This window comes from Aspergillus fischeri, genomic scaffold, assembly GCF_000149645.3.
Source record: "Aspergillus fischeri NRRL 181 1099437636266 genomic scaffold, whole genome shotgun sequence".
In the NCBI taxonomy this organism is placed as follows: domain Eukaryota; kingdom Fungi; phylum Ascomycota; class Eurotiomycetes; order Eurotiales; family Aspergillaceae; genus Aspergillus; species Aspergillus fischeri.
In genome coordinates, this window is record NW_001509760.1 from 1,077,298 (window position 1) to 1,092,386 (window position 15,089).

General features: G+C 51.0%; 4 protein-coding genes across 4 annotated transcripts, besides 1 other annotated feature; 1 reads left to right on the top strand and 3 right to left on the bottom strand.

Annotated features, from left to right (window-relative positions):
* Positions 1-128: 128 nt before the first annotated feature.
* NFIA_050860 (ATP-dependent RNA helicase ECM16) lies at positions 129-3,829 on the bottom strand (the record flags this gene model as incomplete). Its single annotated transcript, XM_001257637.1, has 2 exons — positions 129-3,557; positions 3,626-3,829. 2 exons carry the CDS (start codon positions 3,827-3,829, stop codon positions 129-131), a joined length of 3,633 nt encoding a protein of 1,210 aa, XP_001257638.1.
* Positions 3,830-4,492: 663 nt separating this feature from the next.
* NFIA_050870 (uncharacterized protein) lies at positions 4,493-5,768 on the bottom strand (the record flags this gene model as incomplete). The annotated part of the gene is made up of 3 exons (XM_001257638.1): positions 4,493-4,680; positions 4,765-5,585; positions 5,668-5,768. 3 exons carry the CDS (start codon positions 5,766-5,768, stop codon positions 4,493-4,495), a joined length of 1,110 nt encoding a protein of 369 aa, XP_001257639.1.
* An 868-nt stretch (positions 5,769-6,636) lies between these two features.
* On the top strand, positions 6,637-9,038 carry NFIA_050880 (uncharacterized protein; the record flags this gene model as incomplete). Its single annotated transcript, XM_001257639.1, has 8 exons — positions 6,637-7,494; positions 7,552-7,743; positions 7,792-7,970; positions 8,017-8,128; positions 8,185-8,245; positions 8,295-8,578; positions 8,637-8,737; positions 8,795-9,038. 8 exons carry the CDS (start codon positions 6,637-6,639, stop codon positions 9,036-9,038), a joined length of 2,031 nt encoding a protein of 676 aa, XP_001257640.1.
* Positions 6,829-6,882: a microsatellite.
* A 200-nt stretch (positions 9,039-9,238) lies between the features above and the next one.
* atrF (ABC drug exporter AtrF) lies at positions 9,239-13,997 on the bottom strand (the record flags this gene model as incomplete). Its single annotated transcript, XM_001257640.1, has 4 exons — positions 9,239-9,775; positions 9,830-12,393; positions 12,447-12,667; positions 12,721-13,997. The coding sequence occupies 4 exons, from the start codon at positions 13,995-13,997 to the stop codon at positions 9,239-9,241; spliced, it is 4,599 nt and encodes a 1,532-aa protein (XP_001257641.1).
* Positions 13,998-15,089: the final 1,092 nt, after the last annotated feature.

Below are 15,089 nucleotides of genomic sequence, written 5' to 3' on the forward strand. Positions count from 1 at the left end.
GGGTGTTGAGGCGCTGCTGCATTTCTTTTGGTCCGGATGAAAGAGACATTATTCAACGGTATGCATGTATTTTATCAAGCATGACTCTTGTCTATCTTTGCTTCCAGCCTGCCAAAAACTATATACATCTAGGTGGTGAACTTTTCAATCACCCAGCCGTCCTTTATATCTTTCCGTTGGATGACCTTCTTGGCCGGTAAGGGCCAAGAGGTGCCGCCAGCTTCGCCAACAAGCGATGGAATGACCCAGCATGCTCGTCGCTGCGGGACCCCGTCCATCGGTTCTATCTTGCCGATAGGCTTGCCGTATTCGATGAGAGGCGTGCCGTGCGCGATTGCAGAGAGCTGCAGTCCGCTCGGTGCCGCCAGGGGATACATTCTGATTCTCGGGACCTGGTCGGACAGCACCGAAGGCGCTGACTGTTGGAGATGAGAGTAGACCAGGTACTGCGGCATTTCCTTTGGTGAAAGGCGGGCAAGAACAGACGACGGGTGCACGTAGACGGCTTTCTCCTGCAGTTCTGTTGCCCGTCCTTCTCGAGACCTGAAGAGCGTCAGGTACGGGACATCGATGGCTCTCTTCGGTGTGCGGTCCATCTCGGGCGGAACAGGTGCCAGATCGGCGCGGATTGCAACATTGTCGATGAAGCCAGCGGTCACAATCTGCTTCAGCGCTTTGATCTGTTTATCGGTGGGCTCAGGCAGACGGGGTTCGTACGCTCCAATCAGACCAGGGTTGTTTGCGCGCACAATATCGGTCAACTGTTGCCGAAGCTGCGTGGCCTCCTTGAATGCCTTTGCCCGCAGGAACATCTGGTCGCAGAATGAGTCCCCATTCGAAGCATAAGCATAGGCGCAGATCGCTGACAGATACTTCAAAGCGTCCGAAGTATCATCGTGCTTGCTGAAAAGACGCTGTGCTCTCGCGTAGTCCTTGTGGCGCTGTTCTCGAGCCGTGTCCTCTAAACGATCGGAGTTCTTATAAACCCCATCACTCTTGTCCTCTTCCTTTGACGGAGCTGGATCGATCTGGTTTTCAGGGATGAACAAGTCCCCCACGGCCAGTGCGGAGACAAGCGCAATCACGTAGGGCATACAACCGTGCTGGTGGCCGATATGAAGCATTTTGCTGAACCGCGGTGATAGCGGATACGTCGACAGGCGATGGCCGATCTGAGTGATCTTACCGTTCGCGGAGAGTGCTCCAAGGTTCTTCAGCAACTTCTCGGCCTTGGCCAGTCCTTGCCGACTAGGAGATGTAGGGAAGGGGAAATTGATCACGTTATGTAGGCCCATGCTTTTCATCTGAAGCACGACGCCTTCAATGGGTGTTCTTAAGATTTCGGGGTCGGTGTATTCTGCGAATTCGCCTTCGTAAATCGCGGACGAATAGAGTCGGTAGCAGTGACCTGGTCCGGTTCGACCTGCTCGACCAGCTCTCTGGTTTGCACTAGCCTTGCTGATCCAACCGATTTGGAACTTTTGCACCCCGGTCTCTAGATCGTATTGCTTTTCTTTGGCTCGCCCACAATCAAAGACATACTTGATGCCGGGAATTGTAAGACTGGTCTCGGCAACGTTGGTCGCCAGAACGATAAGACGAGAACCCTCCGGTGGCGGTTCGAAAACCTTCAGTTGTTCCTTTGTGGGCAGCTGAGAGTAGAGCGGCAAGACATGCACTCGGGTTGAGGAATCCATCGCCTCTTCCCCGAGGTTGAACTCTTCGTCTTCCTCGGGATTCTCATCTAAGCCGGTGATTTCGAGGTCACTATCATCATCCTCGTTGCCAGGATGAGACAAGTCTGCACCCCCCAGGTCCAGATCCTCCGCTTCGAGTGGTGCATCGTTTGCGGAGAGTTGTACTTTTGCCTGTGTAGCTTCTCCCCGTCGAGTGGGCTTGAAGGTCTGCTTCAACCGCTTAGCCAGATGCCTGATCTCGTTCTGTCCAGTGAGGAACACGAGCATGCCTCCGGGAGGTAGCTTGCGGTGGCCCCTGCAGACCTTTCTGTAGGCTTCTTCAACATAGTCGCGATGTGTCCGTCGCGCGAAGTGTATGGTCACAGGGTACTGACGGCCTTCTGCTTGTACTAGTGGCGGCGGGCCTTGACGGAAGAGACTTGGATTCTGCGTGAAATCAGAGATCCGCAGAGTCGCAGACATGACTACGAGCTTGAGGGGTTTGATGGAGGGATCCTCTTCGCTCATGGCTTTCCGCAGGTCAATGATACGGCTAACCATTCCAATCAGGATATCAGTGTTGACGCTCCGCTCGTGGGCCTCGTCGATTATGATAACAGAATATTTCTTCAACGCGAAGTCTTCGGCAATCTCGCGAATAAGGATACCGTCGGTCATGAACTTGATGGCGGTTTTGCTGGAGACGTTGCTTTCGAATCGAATCTGGTAAGCGACCCGGTCGGAATACTGTCCCAGCTCATCGGCCACACGCTTGGCCATACTGACGGCAGCAACTCGGCGGGGTTGTGTCACTGCAATCATACCCGGGTTGGGACTGTCGGGGTGCCCATAACCGGCCTCGAACAGGAACTGAGGAAGTTGCGTGGTCTTTCCGCTACCAGTAGCACCCCAGATGACGATGGATGAATTGTTGTAGATGGCTTCCATTATCTTCTGTTCTTCACCGACCACGGGCAGACCTAAGCGTGAATTTTGAACTTCTTCCGAACGGTCAACTTGCACACTGAATGCCTTGCGGTTTGGATCGCCTTTGGTAACTTGCAGCTCTAGGGGAAGCGGCTCCTCTTCAGCGACGGTGTTCCTGACGGGCCGCTTGGATTCAGGAACGAACGGCTGCTCCTCTGCTGTAATGGGCCCAGAAGGTTTGAAGCCGACAACCTCATTAATTTGTTGTCTTGCCCACTCTTTGAACGCGGACTGGCGAGGCTTGATTCGGGGTTGTGCTGACGGCTCATCATCCTCATCCTCCTCCTCCTCGTCGTCTTCTTCGTCTTCTTCATCCTCCTCCTCATTATCACTGCTGCTATCCTCTTCATCGCTTTCATCATTGTCGGAAGATGTGTCTTTTTCTCCATCCTGCACAGTTTCTTTTTCGGCATCGCTTTCCGAGTCTTCCGGCTCTTCATCGCTGCTACCAGCACTATCATTTCCATCATCTGAATCGAACCCTTCCCATGGAACCTCCGGCACGGATACGACCACCGGTTTGACCTTGGGCGCTCTTTTCCGCTTCTTCAGAACTGGGAAGCCGTCCGGACCGAGTTCCAGAGGACGTTTGAGACCGCCACCAACGGCTGGGGCGGGAATCGATGGTGCAGGAGCAGTCTCGGCGAGCTTTCGCTTAGTAGTCCCTTTCGAATCGACAAAGGAGTCGTCTGTCTCGTCGCCTGACAATTCCGAATCCGAATTCTCATTATGCGACGTACTAACATCCTTTGTGGCGGTGGTGGGCACAATATTCTCGTCCTCTCTTTTCCGTTTTCCCAGTTCCTTCGAGCTCTGGAGCGCGGAGGTATCGACTTTGATCTTCTCAAGTTTTTTAAGTAGCTCGACGTTCTCTTCTTTCTTGAGTTTGTTTTCCTGCTCAGACGGTCAATGAAATCTGCGCAGACATCCGTGGATCGACAAGGAACTCATGATTCACATACAATATATTTATCCAAGCGCTTTTGCTTCTTCGCCGAGATCTTCGTGTGTTGTGCCCTCAGCTCCTCTCGGAGCTTCTGCTTCCTCGCTTCCCTTTCGCTCTTGGAGATGGGCAGTATCTCGGCAGCATTTGTGTCGACCGCAGCATCGTTTGAATTGTTTTGTCGATGTTTCTGCTTTCGTTGACGGGGGACAAATTTGGGCATTGTGGATATCGATGGGATTCCCTTGCCTCAGCCCGGAGACAAAGGGAAGAAATCTAGAAGAACAACGGTAGAGAATGGCTGATTTTGTGATTGCTGCTCCTCTGCTGTTGAAGGAAACGTGAAAAGAAAATTGATTCTGCCGGACAGTGGGGATATAAATCTCACCGCCCACAAGGCGGCATCACCAACCATCTGCCAACTGATCACCGGCTTCATTTGTTTATATCTGTATTTCCGTGGTAGAATTTGAAATCAAAAGTCCTCTTACTAATTCGAAGAAGCATTGGTTCATTTTCTAGCATCCTGAAACTAAATACTCAGTACCATTCGTCATGTCCAATCTTCTTGATCTCGACAACCTCCAGGTGCCACTAGACCTTCCTTTTCCTGCCGCCACAAAACAAGTCGCTGGAGTGGTAAATGGCATACAAACAGATGTGACGTGCGTTCAATTTAGTGACAAAATCTTGGTCACCATATCTCAGAACGGCCGACTTGGGCATTGGGTTCGTAGCTCAGCGTCTCCCCCTACAAGGCTTCAGGCTAACCATAGCTCAGCTGCATGTACCGCTAGAGAATAAAAACCCAGGGGCACAGGGATTTCATACATTATCTGAATCAGCTGATGATGATCTTCTTCCAATGAGTCGCTTGATGGCCACCTCACTGCTTGGTGGTCGAGCTCCTGGACATGAAACAGTTGGTCAGCTCTACGCCCGCCAGATTGCAAGTGCTATTGCAACAAAGACACCTGACGAGAAGCGATTGCTTGTCGTCGGTCTTGGACTCGAAAGTGCAGAGGCTGACCGGGAGGTCTTTTTCGCCATCATTGATCTCGTACTTCAATGCATCTGAGCCCCGAGCCAATATTCTCAATGAACATCGAATGTAAACAGATGGCAGAAGAAGGCACACAACAAAAGCGAGTCACTTACACAAATTTATAGAGACTTCTTCCTCCTCTGCTCGTGTTCTGACCCGCTCGATCGTCAAATTGGGAATTCTGAGCGCAAAGATGAGTTGAGTCAGGCGTTCCGTCTCGTCTTCGGCCAAGCCTCTGAATATCAACCTTCCGAGAAATTCAATCCCGCCACTAAACAGAGCGCGGACCAGATCTCCCTCATCAAATCCGGGGATTTTCCATTGATTGTACACCACCACAGAAAGCTCGTGGATTCTGAGGGGCTCGCTCATTCTTAGAGTGGTGATGAACTCTGCAAACGCCCAGCGACGTTGAACTGCCAGCAGGGGCTCGGATGCTCCGATCAGAAACACGATTTTCTTGAAAGATCTTCTCCACACAATTTCTTTGTTACGACAGGGGTATTCCAACCATTGCTGGAAGACTCTGTTACGGCAGCAAGGCAACGGCGTTGGCTGACGTCTGAGGAAATCAGCGGACTTCGACCCGTAATTTCTGAAAAAGAGCAGTCGATCACCCAGGGAATGATACAGAGCGATAGATGCTTCATGGTAAAACACGTGCGAGGTCCTGAGGATCGCCAAATCCCCGATTTGGTGATTATATGGAGCCCCTATCTCGACGTAACTGTTGTGATGACAGAACAAGAATTCATAAATTCTGTATCGGACCTGGATCGGCAGACGAAGAAGGTGACATCGCAGGTGCCGGTTGCCCACGATAAGACTGCCTCTCACCATCTTGCAACCCTCATTGACAGCTACGTCCTCGAAGATTTCCGGTTCAGCTGGCTTGACAAGATTGGAGGTTCCCAGACGCTCATCATATACTTGTCTGAAGAATTGCACCAACAATCTGAATGAGTAATGCCACATACATGTCAGCAGCAGAAGGATATCATATCCCGCAGACTTACACCTCTGGTCTCTGAGCCCGCGACAGCAGAGCCTGTATTTTGCTTTTCTTTTCACTCTCCGGGGGCTCTTGCTGTTGCTGAATTTGTGCGTCTGGATCCATCTTGCCAGTTGCTTTTGCTTCAGCGTCTTCCTGGGGGTAAATGGAACGAGGGTTGTATTCGCGTCTTGGAGTTGAACTGTCGAGGACCGAGACAGTTGTAAATCCTTTGAGAGAAAGGAGTGAGCACTTGTGAGTTTGTTGTTGCGCCGAGAGCTCTTGTGACCTGGGACAGTGCAAGCTCTGTTACTTTCAGATTGATTATCAATACAAAACGAATCTGAACTCACTCATTACATATGAGCATATTCAATCGCTGAGCTCATTCAACTTAGACCTTCGTGCTGATGGACGATTTTAGAATATGATCTCTCACTGTAAAACCCTGAGAGCTTATACTAGATAACCTACCTGTATCTTTGTAGATGTACATCAGACCTCATTTTCGGCAGACTTGATTTATGACTGTCAGTTATGAGTGCCATAGTTAAGGACACACTCTAGATGTTCTCTTGATATTCAGCATCAGAGATGGTCACGTGTCTCAGTGAGGTTCAAGGAGCAGAATAAGCCTGGCCACCAGTTGTAACTTTGCAAGATTTTTACGTTTCTGGGACGTCGTCGATTGTTGTTTATTTTGTCAATATAATACATATTCACCAGGTGTCATAGGCTCATAGCGGAAGTGTCAACTGGACACAGCCAGGTGGGACGCGTAGTGTCCAAAGCCGTTTATGTGACGTCTTACCATAAACAATCACAGCACGGTCTCACAGAAGACGACAACAAGGGCTACATTGCGTCTCATTGAAACCCCTTAATATTTTGGGAGTGTCTCGTGTCTACTACAGTGCTGTTTTTGAATTTGTCTCATTTCTGCATCGTTAAAATATCCCGCTCATTGCAGTCTGTGATCCTGGGCCAACTGGAAATGGAGCCAGAAGATTTGACAGACCCAGACCTTAAAGCAGCCATCGCAGCCTCATTGAGGGACCTTCACGATGACGGTGCTAGTCCAGCTGATGAACCCCAACACAACGTCGTCGATCTTACTGCAGAGTCAGACGATGATGAAGTCATTCCTATTTTTCCAAAGTCCAAATCAGTTATTGGATCTGATACAGATGCTGATGAGGATGGAGTTGAAGTTGAAGATGAAGACGATGAAGATGAAGATCTGAAAAGAGCCATTGCGTTGTCCCTGCAAGACTCTGAGGATACGGACAAGAACTCACCTTATCAATCACACGGTAACAAACAACATGGTCTACCCCCAGAGATAGAAAGTTCCGCAGCAGATCACAAACCTTCACAACCATCAGGGCTCCTGGGCCTTAATCGCAAGCAGATGGAGGAAGAACGCCTCGCCCGCATTGCGAAGAGAAAAGCGGATGATGTTGGGGCCATTGATCATCGCCAGGCCAAATATTCAAAGAATGAATCGAATCAGCCGGCACGTCGAAGCAGCAGCGGTTCTGTATCAACAGAATATGCACCTAGCATTGGTGTTCCTCGAGCAAGACATGAGACAGTAGAGTCGACGCCACGCTTGCCCAATCCTTCTCGGACACCAGGTGTACAGTTCCCAAAGGGAGTCGTCAAAAAAACGTACGCGCAGTACTGCCCACGGACAGGGGATGATATCACAATCGAGGAGGTCTTTCAGAGAAGTGATTTAGAGCTGGCCATTTTGAGCTCATTTATGTGGGACATTGAATGGCTCTTTTCGAAGGTCGATACGAAAAGCACTCGTTTTCTCCTGGTAATGCAGGCTAAAGATGAGTTGACGGTGATTGACCCCCTGTATGTTCTACTTGAAATACAATACTGATCAAGTCGGCATCAGAAACGTCAATATGAGGCAGAAACCGCGTCGATGAGCAACCTGAGATTGTGCTTTCCACCCATGGAGGGACAGGTGAACTGCATGCACTCGAAACTGATGCTCCTCTTTCACCCGGGATACCTACGAATTGTAGCTCCGACTGCGAATCTGACACCATATGATTGGGGCGAGATGGGGGGCGTGATGGAAAACGTATGTTAAAGCAATACTATCTACATGCCGTTGCTGACTCTAGCTTAGAGTGCTTTTCTCATCGATCTTCCCCGGAAGGTAGCCACGACTTCTGTGGGCTCCAAGACCGTCTTCGAGGAAGACCTGGTCTACTTCCTGAGAGCAAGTACTTTGCAAGAGAATATCATTTCAAGACTTGACGAGTTCGACTTCAGTCAAACGTCTCATATTATGCTAGTTCACACTATGTAAGAGTCCTTCGTGATATTCTAGAACGTTACTCATGCTGTACAGCGGAGGGTCACACACAGGAAATACATGGAGAAGAACGGGATACTGCGGCTTGGGGCGTGCAGTCAATGCATTAGGCTTGCGAACTTCCAAGCCGATCAATATCGATTTCGTCGTATGTGCAGTCCATGGGCCAGCAAGATCCAGACTTTCTCGACTAACCTCGCAAAGGCATCCTCGGTAGGATCACTCACAGACGAATTCCTAAGATCAATATACCTCGCTTCTCAAGGTAAGCACTCGCACCGCTCCATCCAGCCAGAAGTCTAAAATCCTCCCAGGAGACGATGGTATAACCGACTTCACCCTCCGAACCTCCAAGACCTTCCCCGCTCGCAACCCCAACGACACAGATCAGCTCATTCACAAAAACACCGCCGAAGAATGGAAAGATCGCTTTCGGGTTTACTTCCCCTCACAGACGACCGTTGAGCAATCACGCGGGGGGCCAGACTGCGCCGGCACAATCTGCTTCCAGTCGAAATGGTACGAGGGTCCGAAATTCCCGCGCCATGTGCTGCGCGACTGTAAGAGTCGGCGGCCGGGACTCTTGATGCATAACAAGGTAGCTCTTCCCCTCTCTGCCGAGGTAATATCCTAGCTGACACAATCTTGCTCTCCAGATCCTATTCATAAGACCGGATGAGCCGATACGATTACCGAATAGCTCACAGTGTCGAGGATGGGCGTACGTGGGGAGTGCGAATCTGTCAGAAAGCGCGTGGTGAGTGCATACCCGCCTAAAAATGAAGCAGAAAGCAGTCTAATACTAGACGCAAAGGGGTCGTCTCGTCCAAGACAAAACAACCAAGCAGCCCAAGCTCAACTGCCGGAACTGGGAATGCGGTGTCCTTGTCCCTATCCTCGACAAAGACAACTCATTAGATAAAGTTTCGGATAACGACAGTGGCAAAAGGGCAACCGAATCGGCGGATATGCTGGATGTTTTTAGAGATACTGTCCCCGTGCCGATGACGGTCCCTGGGCAACGATATGGGCCGGGTCTTAAGCCTTGGTTTTTCTGAGTAGTGTCTGTGATTGGCAGGGTAGTTTTGGGATTTGAGAATTGAAGATGATTTATGAAGAACGCTGTCTATGCATTATTATTGCTCTATATATGCAGAATGAATATCACTAAATCAATATCATGATCCAACGGGAATGCTTTTATGACCCCCTCATTGAGATCACTTTGATCTCATCCTTGCGTTTGGGTACTATATCCTCACGCCTTCTCCGACTTCCTCTTAAAAATCCCCTTGACCTTATCAATAACCAACCCCATGCCCCCAAACAAATACCCCATACCAAACGACCAGCCCCTCACACGCACCGTATAGATAAAGAAATAAACCAACAGCCAATTAATAATCACAAAAGCCAAAAAGATCCCGAAACAGCGCCACTTGTCGCCGTCGTGCACGTTCAGCGTGGCCATGTACTCCGCGCCGTTGCTGTAGGGGCAGTACTGGCAGTCTGCGCTTGCGTCCGGGTTGAGCAGATACCCGTTCTTGGCGATGTTTGTGATGAAGTTGCCTGCGTAGTTGGCGCAGGTCTGGCCCGGGGGCGGGTTGAAGTGGGTTGTTTCCGAGGGGGCGCAGTCGATCTGCACGGTGGGGAAGATGGAGGAGATGACGCCGCGGAGCCACCAGGTGACCGGGTTGACGTAGTACATCCAGTATTTCCAGAAGACCGGGTAGTCGCGGTAGGGACGGACGATACCGTTGAAGAGGTTGCACATGACGAAGAAGAAGGGGAGGACCTGTTGCTGGGGTTAGCGGTGAAGCGGGTGATGAAAGGAGGCGGGTGGACTTACGTTGGAGATGACGGTGAACGACGGCGCAAAGGCGCAGATCCATTGGCCCCAGCTAGACATGAAGAGGAAGAAGAGCATCGACATGAGGAAGACGTAGCCTGCGGTGCTGGAGTCCGTGGGGAAGCCGACGGGGTAGTACCATAGTAACCAGTAGATGAGGCTCGAGACGATGGCCATGGGGATCTCGCAGACGATGTTGGCGGTGCAGAAGGCGAACCAGCCGTAGATACGGCTGGGGTACTCGCGGGCCTCCCAGAGGGCGCGGTTGATGTAGAACTTGGGCACGATGCTGTTGAGGACGACGGGGGGAATCATAATGATCAGGAAGATGGAGAACATGCGGTCCTGCATGTTGGCGATCGAGTTGCCGAGCATCCAGAAGGTGAACCCGTTGAAGATACCGATGATGACGCTGACGAACAACTTTCCATAGTAGTACGACGGGTCGCGCCAGTACTGTTTGAAGATACGTTCTGTGAGAAGTAGAGTCTGCGTCATCGTGGGCGCGGCGAATTCGTAGGGGCTTCCTGTCTCGGTTACGGGGATCTTGCTACGCTCTTCGCGGATCTGCTGAATCTCGTCCAGGACCCGCTGGTTCTGCTCCGAGTTCCTCCATTCTTCGTTCCAGTCGATCTTCTTGCCGTCCTTTGTCGTTGTTGCCTTGGCGGCGGTCTCGAGGATGAATTCAGCCACGTTCTTCGACGGAGGGCAGACGACGCCACGATCTGCGAAATACTTGATCACATCGCGACCCTCGTGGCCAACTGGACCGAAATAGAAGGTGTTACCACCGGGGTTCAGGGCGAGAATCATATCGAACTGCTGAATCAACATGGACGAGGGCTGGTGGATGGTGCACAGAATGGCCTGTCCGGCCTGGGAGAGTTTCTTCAGGAATCTGACAATTGAAAACGCTGCTTGACTGTCTAAACCAGACGTAGGTTCATCCAGAAACAGGAGTAGGCTGGGCTTGGCTGCAAGCTCAACACCGATTGTCACCCGCTTCTTCTGCTCCACGTTGAGAGAGCCGATGATGGCGTCTTGGATATCATGCAACTCCAACAGATCGATGATCTGGTCGACGTAGTCGAGCTTCTCCTGTTTGGGAATGTTCCTGTCCTGACGGAGCAGGGCCGAAAACTCCAGAGCCTCGCGGATGGTAGATGTGTTGTCGTGAAGATCCATTTGTTCACAGAAACCAGTGCCCCGTTGGAAATCGGCGCCCAGAGGACGACCGTCGACAAGCATATCGCCAGTCACCACACCCATCTTCTGACGCTGGGCCAAGGTGTTAAGGAGTGTCGTCTTACCGGCACCTGAAGCACCCATCAGAGCGATCATGACTCCAGGCTTTGCGTATCCATTGACGCCATTCAGAAGCTTTCTGGTTCCGTTGCCATAAGGTACCGTGTATTCGACGTTCGACCAGGTGAAGATTCTGTCGCTGGAAGAGATGCGTTTAAAGGTTTCGCCATTGCTCGCGGATGTCACCTCTCCGCGCGACAGCGCAGCCTTGTCACCAGCGTCCTGAACCTTTTCCTCATCATTGCCCTGGGTGGTCTGGGTGGCCAGCTTCTTGGCACGTTTCGATCGTTTAAAGACAAGAGCACCGCCACCACCGCCGACGAAGGAAAGGAACTCAGCGGCGAGCACCGTGACTATAAGATACAGCACAGTGAAAGCGATGACGACACCAAAGTTGCGCCACAGATGGCTCCGAGTGAACTGGAAGGACTCCTCCAGGTACCGGCTACCCGAGACGCCTCTGCGACCCAGCTCAGACCCGGGGAGAGCACAGCCCTGATATCTGGGATCGACACCGGGACCCTGGGGTACCAGCTGAGACGGCGCACAGTCCATGATACGATCGGAAAACTCATTCGTCAAGACGGCCTCATAACTGTACGAGAGAGGGTTCACATAAAAGAGCCACCCAAACCAGATCGAGCCGTCGATCAAACCCTGCTTGGGAATGACGTAACCAACGAAGATGACAAGTATGTTCAGAGCAATGCCACTGAAGCGAACGGCGTCATCGATAGTGGGAGAGAGCGCAGCGAACATGCGGTACAAGGAAGTGATGGAGAATGTAGTGGTGTACACGAACAGGAAGTAGATGAAGAATTTGGAAGCGGTCACGTCGAGCCCTGTCATGAAATACATGATGATCGTAAACGGGACGACCATGCAGAAGATAGCAGGGAAATCCATCACCACTCGAGCAATCGACACGGCAGATGGTCGGTAGAACGCGTACTCCTTGTGACGGGCAACAATGCCTCGTCCGGTAACGGCGGGCATCAACTCCGTCAATTGCAACCAACCGAGGAACAGAATCGAGAAGAAGAGTGCACCCCCACGAGAGAATGCACCACTGGTGTCGAGGGATTCACCGTAGAACAGGGAAGAGACGATCAGGGCATTGGAAATGATGATAAAGTACTTGGTATAGAGGGATGTCTTGTCACCCCACAGGAGCCAAAACTCACGCTGCACGCAAGCCAGGACCTGACGAACAAACGAAACCGTGTAGCTGGACTTTTTCGACACCGTCTTACTTTTGGCTGAAGGGAATTAGTCTTCGGGAAGCATGTACTAGGGAGGGTGGCAAACTTACATTGGGCAACGGTCTTCTGGAAGCGGCGGGTATCCTCCTGATCCGTATCCTGAAGCTTCTTTTCATAGCTAGCCACCTCGTTGCAGATAGTCTTGTAAGTCTCACTATTTCTGAAGACAGTCTCAAGCTCCTCAGGGGTCTTGGGGGTAGAAGCCTCTCGGCCGGGCTGGAATTGACGGGCGTTAGGGTCGCAGATTGAAGTAAGGAAATCAGCAGTTGTCCTAGCAGCGGGTTAGCGAACGGCAAGTTTCAAGTGAGGGACAGAGAGACATACGATTTCTCTGAGCAGTAGAAACCGAGGTTCACAAAGTACTCGCGCGCCTTGTTCGCAGGGCCCTGATAGAGCATGCGTCCGGAATCAATGACCAGGACCTTGTCCATGAGTTCGTAGATACTCTCTCCGGCTTGATAGAGGGTCACAAATGTAGTACGTTTGCTGACATCGGTCATGATCCGGAGAGACTTGGCATAATCCAAAGCCGTACTGGCGTCCAAACCTCTGGTGGAGTTATCCCAGCAAACAACCGACGACTTGGTCGCCAGGGTTTCGGCGATACTGACACGCTTCCTCTCGCCTCCGGACACACCACGGACATACTCATTACCCACAAGCGTATTCTTAGTGTGCATAATACCGAACATTTTCAGGAGAGCGTCAATGATGATGGGGATGCTATTCTTATCGTGCTTTTTGGTCTTGTTGATCAAAGAAAACTTCAAGGTCTGCCACACGGTCAGGCTGGGGAAGTGCTGGTCGTCTTCCGGGTTGTAGTTGACCTCGCCACGGAAGTGCTTCAGTTGCTCTTCAGCGGAGAGACCACCATACCGTACCTCACCCTCCACACCGGCAAAGGCACCCCGGTCGTTTGCGATGGTTTTCAGGAAGGTGGAGCAACCAGCACCAGGCCGGCCCAGAACCAGCATCATCTCGCCTTCTCGGACTAGACCGGTGAAATCATGCAGCAGTTCTCGCACCGGAGGCTGTTTCCCAAAGCGCAATTGTGGAATGAAGCTGCAGATGATTCTGTAAAGATCCGGGCCAAATGTGCCAACAATAGCATCCGGCAAAGTCCGCACAAAGGACGCTCCGGTCTCGACACCTTTCACCGTGAGATTTCTGAACAGGACACCGACCTTCTTCGCCGGCTCTCCTGTGGTCGTTCTCCGTTCCAGATGACCACCCATCAGGAACTCGCCGAGATCGAATCCACCCTGGTAACCGTCACCGTCACCGTCGATCGTCGAATCCTCCTCGTCGATTGCCTTCTCCTCATCATGAACTTGACTGGCTCGCCCGGAGGCCCGGGATCGCAATCGATGGGCATCCTTTCCCACCGACCGCGTTCGTCTCAGACTCAGTTGGGTCAGTTCCCTCCTCATCTCCTCAAAATCCTCCATGGCGCCACGGCGGGAAACAGGCTCCCCTTGATCCCGCTCTCCCCACCGGCCATCGAGACTCAATTCAGAAGAGGTTGCTGTCACTGATGACGAGTGTACAGTTCCCGCATCTGGACTGAGGACCTCTGCGTGTTCATGGTTGTTGGTCTCCATTGTTGTGCTTGTTGCCGATTCTGGCAGACGAGAGCCGTCCGCCATCTCGCTGTTGATGCGTATCCCTTCTTGTTGTAAACTATGGAGATGTGGACTAAATTGTGCAGGCTGAAGTATTCGTCTTATATTCAGAGAGGAACCGACTCAATAGATTCCTCTGTTCGACTAGGACGGACAAAAGAGAAGGTCGAAGGTAGGTATGTACAGGAAACCGAAAAAAGGGTTGAAGAAGAAATAGATTGGGATGTTGAGGGAATAAGTGGAATCAATACCGTTTACTGTCCAATTCGGAGAGGCGATACCAGTCCAATGCACCAGGAGTGGAGAGGGTCTAGGAAACACAGCAACGGCACCGAACAACAAAGCGACTCGGGGCGTCATCTCGTCGAGACTTATATATCGGTGATCTCCCAGGGTCCAGAATATTACTAAAGTCTGTTAGCGACATCAAGATTCGAAAGAGAAAAAAAATTAGTTGATTTGTAAGGCTTGCGCAAAACAGGGTCCACCTAGTGGAAAAGGAGGCAGATAGACTCATGGGGAGTCATGGAAGTACCAGACGGAGATAGCGAATAATCACGGACGAGAAGTATAGCCGAGTGGTGGGCCGTGGAGCTTGTGGAAGACAAGGAAAAAGTTCAGAAGTCGAAGTAGAAGTGGACCCCGAGTTTCCATCGATTTCGTTCATGCAAACTACCCAAGTTAATGCCTGGAAGCCTGAATCTTTTTGACTCATGATGAGTTATGCAGGATCCAACATGACTCGTGCCAGTAATTCCTGGAATATGATTGGACAGAGAAAGAATTACCTAAGCAGATGCAGACGGTTCTGGTAAAACTTCGGAACAGCCCGATTTCTAAGGACTCCACATCTATGCAGCAGCATTTAACATACTGCACCTACTACGGAGTAGTTGGTATCAATATCGTCGCACGGATGCTAACAGTCGAAGAATCAATTAGACAGAGACTTGATTGCAGCCTGTAGTATGGATTCATCATCATATCGTCTACAGAATATTGACTCTCTGCTCACTGTGGTCTAAACCTAACGCTTAGAGTTGGAAGTAACTATTTCATATTTGTTATGTC